The sequence below is a fragment of the Vombatus ursinus genome, unplaced genomic scaffold (assembly GCF_900497805.2).
Source record: "Vombatus ursinus unplaced genomic scaffold, bare-nosed wombat genome assembly UNPS02000749.1, whole genome shotgun sequence".
In the NCBI taxonomy this organism is placed as follows: domain Eukaryota; kingdom Metazoa; phylum Chordata; class Mammalia; order Diprotodontia; family Vombatidae; genus Vombatus; species Vombatus ursinus.
In genome coordinates, this window is record NW_020940527.1 from 2484877 (window position 1) to 2495106 (window position 10230).

The following is a 10230-nucleotide window of genomic DNA, read 5'->3' on the forward strand; positions in this document are numbered from 1 at the left end:
TAGTAGTAGTAGTAGTAGTAGTAGTAGTAGTAGTAGTAGTAGTAGTAGTAGTAGTAGTAGTAGTAGTAGTAGCTGCTTTTAATTCTATCCTACTTTGCCACTTGCAAGTTATTTCTTTCAAAATAGAAATATGAAGTAGGTAAAAGACCCATGTGGGAAGGGGAACAGCATTCACAGATAAGCCCCCCAGACCCACTCTTTGTGAATTTTCTCTTTTCAGGCTTATATTCCTGAGCCTTGGGTTGACAGCCCCTCAATCCTCACTGCCACCTATCTCTCCTGGGCCCCTGGGGCTCATGAACTCCCCAGCTCTCTTAGCCTAGAGTAATTGGGGCTAAGGAAAAAGGAAAGAGTGTGGGGCAGATCAGGTCAGAGAGGCTTCGGGGAAGGAAAACCAGGTCCATTCAGCCTTTATTCTGATTCAGATCCCTTTCCCCTTGACCCATCTTACCAAATCTTGGTTTACTCTGGTCTTATCTTAGGGCAGTGGGTTCTTGCCCCAGAGTCCATCAACTTTTTTATTTAGATTACTGTATTTAGATAACTGCATTTTAATGTAACTGGTTTCCTTTGTGCTCCTATGTATTTTATTTTCTGAATTTAAAAATATCATTCTGAGAAGGTGTCCACAGAATTCACCAGACTGTCGAAGGGATTCGGAACACAAAAAATATTAAGAAACCCTGACTTGTGGGATTAAGAGGAAGGTCTTCATACCTGTCCTAGGCCTGTTATTAAAAAAAAAAACAAAAAACAAATCTTCAAAAGAGAGACTTCTATGGCTCAGCTGCATAGACTTTTCCCCTTCCCTCCTGGAATATTCATGGCTAGTTATCAGCCCTCCTCTTTTCCCATTTTTAAAACCTAAATAGAGCCTTTGGGGTGAGGGTGGGAGTGGGAGGGAGAAATTCTTTGGGTCAGGAAGAAAAAAACAGACAAGCAAAAAGAGATCTGTGGTGGGATCTCTCCTCTCCATAGAGACCTCAGGGTTTCTTCCCCCTTGTCCCTTGTGGTAGGAAATGTCTCCGCACTCACAGCCCCAAGAATGACTCGGGTCCCAGAGCCTTTCTTCAGTGGTGAGGGCTCAAGGGTGGGTTTGACATCCTGCCTATGGAGTGCCCACCTGAACATGGCACTAGGATGGCTGACTTTATAAGAGGTAGAATGGTGCAATGGAGAAGCCACTCTGGTTTTGGAGCCAGAGGACCTGGGGGTTCAAATCCTGCCTCGGTCACCTTGGGCAAATCATGTGACCTTTCTAGCTTCAGTATCTTTATGTAAAATGAGCGCATTGGATGAGATGCGCTTGGGCCCCTTCCAGCTCTAAGGCAATGATCCACAGGCGTCCATGCCTTTCTGGAAGCTTGGTTATCTCCAGTATTCTGATGTAGCAAGAGGGGTCCCCTTTGTTCCCAGAGCCTAACATCTCACTGACCCAGGAGTCACAAAAGCAGCTGATCTGATCCGGCCCCTGTTCTCTATCCTCGCCCCAGACAATGGCCCCGTAGGGAAGCGGAGGACAGGCACAGCCACCGTGTATGTCACCGTGCTGGACGTGAATGACAACCGGCCCATCTTCCTGCAGAGCAGCTATGAGTCCAGCGTCCCCGAGGACATCCCCGAAGGCAGCAGCATTGTGCAGGCAGGTGGCCATGACCCCGGGGCAGAGCCATGGGTGGGGAGGGGGGCTGACAAAGAGGACAGAGGACAGATCCTCTCTTCAGCCCTCATCATCACACATCAGTCCTGAAAAAGGAAGGTCAAAGGGATGGAAGAGGGAAGGGAGAGAGCGGGAACACAAGGACTCGGGGAAACTGAGCTCAGAAGGAATTAGAAATAAAACCAGGGGAGCTGACACTCCCCAGCGTTGGGCCAGACCCACCTCCAGAAGGCCTTGGGCCCCTGTTGCCTGCCTGCCCACTCACTCTCACCTTCTCCACTGGGCACCCACACTGATGCAGTAATAGGCCAGGCCCCTCCAGGGGGGCACAGTCCCTTTAGTTTGCCCCTCTTCCCCCCCGTGTTGGCTTTCCTGTCCAGGGAGGGCTCTTCAGATCCAGGCTGGCAGGGACAGCTTCCCAGCTGAGGGAGGAAGGGAGGGTGACATAGGGGTGGGTGGTAGGAATGTCAGATTTTCCCGGAAGGGAGGAGACAAGAGGGAGGCACAAGCCAGGATTCAGCCACAGCCCAGAACAGAGATGCTTTCATCAGGCTTTGGCTATAGCTTTCCTCAAGGGAAGTAAATAGGCTCAGGAAGAAAGGGCCCCTTTGCCAAACTGGTAGGAATGAGAGCCATGAGGATTTGAGAGAAGGGAAAGGGAATGGGTGATTTTTTTTTAATGAGGGGGATGTATGTGAATGCCATTCACCATCCTCCCAAACACACACACACACACACACACACACACACACACACACACATATATCTAGGGATACATCAGCTGCTGGAGTGGGGCGGGGGTGGGGAGCAGAAAGATGAGTTGGGAATGAATGACTGTTTTCAACCATAGCCCAAGGGTTTCCGACTGTGAAGCCAAGCCAACAAGTAAGGCCAAGACTAGCTGTTTCAGCCTCTCCTGGGAGGGCTGCTCAGCCCACTCAGCCTCAGATGAGGATTCTGGGGGGTAGGGGCTGTGCCTGAACCCAGGACCATGGAGGGGAGCAGAGAAGGTTGGTTCCTGTGGGATCATAGCATTCACAAGTGGACAAAAGAGCAGGAGAGATGAAAGAAGGGACAGGGAAAGGTGGGGAATTTCTAGCCCTTTCTTGCCATCTGAGGATGGTGGGAAGGTTCTCAGAAAAATGGACAAGGAGATAACATTCCGTTGCTTGGAATTACCAGCTATAAGGGTTTACATCAAGCCATGTTAACGCTGAGTCCCCTGGTAACATAGAAGTGCCCCTTCCATCCCCTGACCCAAAAAAGGAGACTTTCCCCAGGCTCCTTCTCCCTTGAAAGAGCCCTAGTTCTGGAATCAGAAGATCCAAATCCAAATCCCATTTCCACACCTGAAGGACCTTGGGCAAATCCCTCCTTGTCTCTGGGCTTCACTTTCCTCCTCCAAAGATTCCTTCTGGCTCTAAGCCTGTGGATCCACCATCCTTAGGTCCCATATTTACTCCCAGTGTTTGAAGGGACTTTCCTACTTTCTCATCAGCCTTACTCTATCCCAGAGCCTGGCTCTGAGAGCCTGCTGGAGCTTGGGTCTCCCTATTAACCTTTGCAATTCTTCCTTCCCAGCCCCCTAGCTCACCTGGTTTCTGTGCCTGCCCACTGGTGAGCCTGATGCATCACTAGCCAGCATGGGCATGTGTGTTTAGAAGCAGTCACTCCAGAGAGGAGAGCATGATTTTTCAACATTGCCTATGAATCAGCATCCACTTCTGTTCTATAAGGCAAGGCTGGGCGTTAACAAGGACAGGGCTAGCCTATTTGTTCAAGAGAAAGAGAGCAGGTCCTTCCATCAGGCAGACTTCTACGCGTCCATATTCCAACCTCAAATAATGAGACTTTATTCACCCAGTATTGTTTGAAAGAGGAAAAAATCCCCTTCAAAGTATATAACTAAAAGGTTATTCGTTATTAACAACTCGAGTTCTTTTTTCACAAGAGGGGAAACAAAGACAAAGGTTGAGTGATTTGACCAAGATTCCCTAGGGACTTAGTGGTCAGGTCAAGGTGAGTCCTTGAAGCCAAGGACAGAGAGGGAAAGAGGAGGAGGTCACAGTCTTCAGAGGTGGTTGGTCTTCATTGGAGGATCCATCCCAAGGAGGACCAGTGAATCAGTCCAACAGAGCTCAGTTCCACTGGATACCTTGATGGGGGTGGTTGTCCTCATCTCTTTCCTCCCCATCCCCTTTTGCTTCTGGGAGGGCCAGGAGGAGCAGCTGGAGGCAATCTGTACTCTTCCAAGGGTGGGTTAGAACCTCTCAAGCATCACACCTTCCCCAGAGCTGACACACAGATATTAGTAGTGCCAGGATGGGGACACCCTATCACCCAGGTGAGCGTGGTCCAGATAAAGGAGGAGCTAGAAAGTGAACCGTAGCTGGTTCTGGCTGCTTCACATCCCTTGGCAACCCTTAAGCCTTGTCCTCTGGCCCACAGACCTGTGGTGGAGAGTGACACCCTCTTTGTTTGTCATCATACAATAAATATAGGCACCACTTAGGGGTAGGAGTGAGGGGAGGGAGCAAGCCCTGCCTTTGCAAAAAAGGGTGATGACAAAGAGCTGGCACTTTGTTCTTAATATTTGGTGGCCATGGATTTGAATATTGTGTCAGATGGGTGAGTTAACTGGGGGAGGGGCTAAGAATGATCTGGGCTTCCTGGGAGCTCTGTGTGACCAGGTGCCCATGGACACAGTGATGGACAAGTGTGTCTGAGGAACTTGCCTTGGTGTGATCAACAGAAGCACTCCTAGATAATGGGATTAGTTAACTAATTGTCCATGAGGAGGATATAACTCAAAACCTGCCTTCTCTCTACTTGGTTATAGCCTACCTCTAGTTTCTATACACTTCCGTATTTTATTTTTTTTTTTATTTTTTGACCTGGACCTGTGATTTTATAGTAGGGCTTAATTATTTGAGTTTCATTTTGTAGCAGGTGCTTAATAAGTGCATGCAGAATGTGAGAGGAAAAAATATCATCTGACTGGGGACTACTAGTATGGAAACTCTCTCCACTGAGTTATCTGGGACATTGAAAAGTTGAATGACTTACATGTGATCACACAGAGTCACCACTAGAACCCAGGTCTTCTAGACTCTGAGGTTGGCCCTCTATCAGCTATGTCATACTGCCTCTTATATGGCCCTGGTCACTGACTGGCAAAATTGGTATGTAATACAGTCTTCAGACCCTTGTCCCATCCAGTTAATAAACACCACAAGTAATTATGCACTGTGCATTGTACATGCTTCTTTTTGACCACAGAAGAAGGAACTGGCTGAGAAAGGGGCTCTAAGGAGAAGCCTAAGGTCTGCAGAGCACCTAGGGTGTTGCCCATTATCACTACGGGCCAGTAATACACTTCCCCTCTCTCCCAAACCCATTACACTCCTGAAGGCTGAGCAGTAAGTAAAGGGTCGGGCAGAGGCAATAATGGGCGAGCCTCTTTTCCCTTAGGAAATGAGAGTGGCTGGTGACATTTCTAAATCAGAGCTCAGGTGTCACTTACAGCTGCAAACAGCACCTCGTCCTCTGGCCTGTCACTTTCTGACACCATGCCAGTGACAGGCTCTGATAGGAGCCTCTTAACATATCTGAAGACTCCCCTACCTGATTGATCCTGACTCCTTCTTATTGAAGGAGTGCCTCCAGACACATCTGCTGAGATCATGATTAGATATAAATATATGACAGCCTCTGGCTCCCTCCCCCTCCAACGGGCACCCAGGCACTGCACAGGGAACACAAGGCCCCAGATGTCTGGAGCCTGGCCATCCAGCAGCCAGCTGGAGAATGGACTGACACCCCTGGTGGACAGGAGGCTCCCCCAATTGTCAATCAAGGCTGATGCTTCCTAGTGGGCAGTCCCGCTATGGAGGAAACTCTCCCAAGCCTGGTAGGGATCAACCAGGACAATGAAGTTTAGGTGACCTTATTGATGGTGCACAGAGCAGTGTGGATGGAAATGGAATGGAGAGCCAACCTTAGAATCAGGCGTACATCGACTCTGTAATCCTGGGCAAGTCACGTCCCTTCTGAGTCCAGGCAACTCTCTAAAGACCATGAATGGCAGAACCAGTGCTTTTCTGCATTGGTAGGGGGAGTTTACCCGCTGGAAGTTCCTTATACCAGTGAAATCAGAGGTCTAGTTTTTTTTTTTTTTTAATGGCCAATGTAGGATCTAAGGTGAATGTGCCCTAGGGTAAGAGCATCTCAACATCCATTCCAGACCCCAAATTCTATGATCCTGAGTTCAGGGAACATTTTGTATTAAAAGATCCTCCCTTTCCCCAAATAAGGACCCTGATCCAACCCCTCCATCTATGAAGCCCCATCCGGTTTGGATACATCATTTTAGAAGGATGTCAATATACTGGAATATGCCTGAAGGAGGGTGCTAGCATGAAAAGACTAGTTGAGGGAAGTGAGAAATGTCAAGCCTGGAGAGGAAGGAGCCAAGGAGAGAGGTCTCGTTTTCAGATACTGGAAGAGGAAATAGATTTGTTCCTTGTGACTGGAGAGCAGAAGTAGGAGCAGTGGGTGGGAGGCACAGGGAAGTTGGTCTCAGCTCAGTAGAAAGGAGGATGTTCAGCCCATCCTAGCTGCTGATCCAGTCACAGAGCTGACCAATAGTGAAACTGGCTGACTCATGGAGAACCAAGTTCCCCATCACAGGGAGAATCACATGAGAGCCAAATAATCTGTCAGAGGACAGGATCCTCCATTGGATGGGAGGTGGGCTACGTTACCTTTGACTCTTACGGCTCTATTGGACCCCAGAACCCAGAGAAGTGTTGGGTTATAACTGAGGAAGCACGACCTTTGAACCCTCCCTGTCAGCCTTATGGGGACACCTTTCAGGGTCTCAGGGGAGCATTCTTCTGTCATCCTCAGGGACCCTGGAGCAAGACTATTCTACTGAGAGAAACAATATATAGATGGGGTAGTGAATGGAGAGATGAATTCATTACCAAAAAGACCTGGGTTCGGATTCTGTGCCTTCAGCCTATTGCTATTGTTGTTCAGTCATTTTCAGTCACGTCCAACTTTTTGCGACCCCTTTGAGGATTTTCTTGGCAAAGATACAGGAGTGGTTTGCCATTTCCTTTTCCAGCTCATTTTACTGATGAGGAAATTGGGGGAAATAAGGTTAAGTGACTTCCCAGGGTCACATAGCTAGTAAGTGTCCGAGGTTGTATTTGAATTCGGGTCTTCCTGACTTCCAGCCCAGCACTCTATCCACTGTGCCTCCCGTATTGGCCGACTGACCCCGAGGAAGAACAACTTCACCTCTCAGTACTCTAGACAACAAAGGCTAAAAGCTTCAGGAAGGCGATGACTTGCATTGGTGAAGGGAGTCTCCAAATCTGGGAGTTCTCTATCCCAGTGAACTCACAGGTGTAGTCCCTACCCCCTATAAGTAAGTCCAGGATAGATACACAGGTGACAGGGTAGGCAAGAGGGAGGGCATTAGGAACATGGGCAATCAGGAGGAGCTTAATGTGGGAGATGGCAGTAGCCAAGCTTTGAAGAACCATCCCAGATACAAGAGAGAGCCTGTGCAAAGCCCCGGAGGTGGGAAATACAGTATGAGCAACACCAAGCACACCAGTTTGACCAGAACAAAGAGGGTGCAAAGGGGACCCATGGGTAAAAATAGCCTGGAAATGGAGGGTGGGATGCGATAGTGAAGGGCTTTAAATGTCAGGCAGTAGAGTTGTCATTTAATCCTGTATACAATAGGGAAAGGGGAGAAGCATTTATTAAGTGCCTACTGTATACCAGGAGGGCACTGTGCTAAGCGCTTTATAAATAATATTTCATTTGATCTCTGAATGGGGAGTCACTGCAGCCTTTTGGAGAGGGAGAATGGCCTGGTCAGTCTGCGCTTTAGGAAGTCAATCTTTCAGCTGTGGAGAGGATGAGCAGAGAAGGAAGAAAGGTCTCAGGTCTCATTTTCTTTCATGAAGAGAAAGGCATTTGAGTGTTGTACACCACAGTAAAAGGAGAAGACAGAGCATTCCTTTTATTCTCTCTGACTTAGAAACTTGGAGCATGTGCCCTCAGCCAAGAGACCAGAGTCCAGCCGTCCCCCAGAATCCTTGCAGGAAGCGAGGGTGTGGCAAGAGCAGAGGGTCTTAGGCCATCAGGGAGACTACTCCGTCACCCCTTATCCATCCACCATGGAGTCACCAGGAGTAAGAACGTGACAACAGGCTCTTTACTGATGGTCCAGAGGACCCGCTTTGCCTTTCATCTGGGCGTCCCTACACGCAAAGGAGGCTCCCTCCCAGGCCCACCAACCCCTCCGCCAGAACTCATCCCTTTATAACTTCTCCTTCCTCCTTCAATCAAGCCAACCCCACCAGCTGCAGACTGCCAGCTCCCTTCTCCTTCCCCCAGGTACAGAGAGGGATTCCTACTGATTAGTGTTCCAGCTGCACAACAAGATAGAGCTCGGCATTACCGGCATAATTACCTCCCCTCTGGGAAGCTCATCCTCTTCGCTTCCCTGTGTTGTTCATTACTTCTATGGCCTTGCCTGTTGCTGGGCCAGGAAGAGATGGCAGAAGACAAGGGACCAGTTGGGAACTTGTACTTTAAACCAGATTCTTCCTTTACACAGGAAGTCCTGGTTCTTAGTATACATAGCAGTCTGTGCTCTCTGTAGTCAGGAAAGTTCTGTGCCCCAAGAGCCAAAGGGCACCACTTTCTGCAGCCTGAAAGCTCCATCTCTCCTGCAATGGTGGAAGTGAGCTGATGGGTGTAAGAGGGGCATGAGGAGGGCATCCTGGGATCACTGAGCCTAGGACAAGAAGAACAAGGAGGCCTCCTTCACCCTCCTAGGAGATAACTCGTTTGTACCAGCCCCCCACTCATCCTTATCTCCTGCCCAGACCAGTCTTGAAAATTAAAGTAGAGTCCTTTGTGGAGAAGAGCTTGCCCCAGGAATCCTTAGCTTTGGGACTCAGACAGTTTTGACCTTGGTTGGAAGAAACCTCTGAGCTGAACAATGACTTTGGACTGTTTCAGAACTTTCTCTGGAGATAGGAAGGAGGCAGCCTGGAAGGATGGTAGAATGTTGTGTCTTCAACACCCAAAAGATGGATTTTCGAAGGGAAGTGGGGAAGCCTGGAATGGGCTTTTCAGGAAACATTGCTCCTTCACCAAAGGGCTCTCCAAGGGAAATCCTTGCTTTGCTTGCTGGATACATCCTGCCAACCTGGATACAATTCTTCAGTTTGTCACTGGATAGACCTTTCAGTGAGAAGCAAATGACCACATCCAAGATCTATATCTGGGGTGGAACCGTAGAGTTCAAGGACCTTCAGCTTTTTTTGTACTTTTTCTAAGGAGAGAAGGGTTGAGTTGGGGCTAAGTGGGGTCACAGTGGAGGTGGGCTGCCCAGTAGACCAGCTTTTGGGGAGGTCACCCCACCCACACTCCTCCATCACTCTTGGGGAACCTAGATCTGGGACAGGGACAAACTGACCTCCATCCCCTCACTCTACCACATCACATCTTGGTTGATTCCATTAGGCTCCAATCTCGATCAGGTAGGGGCTGGTGGATGGCCGGCCCAGGGTGCTGAGAGCCTGGCCGGCCACGGCGGAAGCTGTGAATAGACTGGCGCAGGGAGCCAAGGCGCTTCCAGAAGCGGAGCTGGGGCTCACTGGGCGTCTCCGGGTGGTAAGGCATGCATTCATGAGGGCTGTGGCGGGAGGGGTCCATGGCTGCCGGCTTGCAGAGGGTGACAAAAAGCAGAAAAGTTGCCAGCAAAAGGAAGATGCAGGCCACCGCAATGATGATGGACAGGGGCTGCGGAATCTCCCCTGGGGGCAAAGGGCTGGGTGAAGCAAGGTCAGCAGAGGTCGAGTTGGTCAAGAAAGCCTGGCTGAGTGTTAGGGAGCTCTTGTGGTCAGGTTCCGCAGTGCTCATCTCTCCTGTAATCCACATACAATAGAAGGGCTCAGAAACCAACCTTGACACAACAGTCCTATGGGATGGATACTCTAGGCATCATCTCTCTCCAATTTACAAATCAGGAAATTAGATTACGGTGGTTAAGTGACTTGTCAAAGGTCACACAGCCATAAAGTTTCAGGCTCAACATCATCCACTCTGCTGCCCTCTCTCTCTAAAGCTCCAGGAAAGAGAGCTGGACATGGGGTATAGAGGACAGAGAATCCCCTACAGAATCTGGGCTTTGTAATCAGCTCTTGTGGCCCAGAAGATAAAGTCCTAGGCTAGAAGTCCTGGGATCTGGTTCTTGGCCAACTAGTGACATTGTATGATCTGAAATGTCATTACACCTCTCAGAATCTCAGCTTTCTCCCCTACAAAATGAGAAGAATCATCCCTCCTTCTCCTCCTCCCTCCCTCCCTCCCTTCCTTCCTCTCTTCTTCCTTCTCTCCTTTCCTTGCTCCCTCCCTCATCTTCCTCCCTCCCTTTCTCCCTCCCTCTCTTCCACTCTTCTTCCCTCCTGTCCTCCCTTTCTCCCTTCCTCTCTCCTTCCCTTCTTCCTTTCCTCCTCCCTCTCTCCATTCCCTCCTTT

The 10230-nt window shown here is 49.3% G+C and overlaps 2 protein-coding genes across 6 annotated transcripts in view; one reads left to right on the top strand and one right to left on the bottom strand.

The window, feature by feature from the left end:
- CDH23 (cadherin related 23) overlaps positions 1-10230 on the top strand; it is a 600475-nt gene that overhangs the window by 444508 nt on the left and 145737 nt on the right. For all 5 annotated transcript variants that reach the window (XM_027858426.1, XM_027858400.1, XM_027858408.1 and 2 more), the window contains exon 27: positions 1494-1642. In XM_027858426.1, the coding sequence (XP_027714227.1) occupies positions 1494-1642 (149 nt within the window). The remainder of the gene's footprint in view (positions 1-1493; positions 1643-10230) is intronic.
- CUNH10orf105 (chromosome unknown C10orf105 homolog) lies at positions 9191-9619 on the bottom strand. Its single transcript, XM_027858460.1, has one exon. The coding sequence runs from the start codon at positions 9611-9613 to the stop codon at positions 9191-9193; it is 423 nt and encodes a 140-aa protein (XP_027714261.1). The 5' UTR covers positions 9614-9619.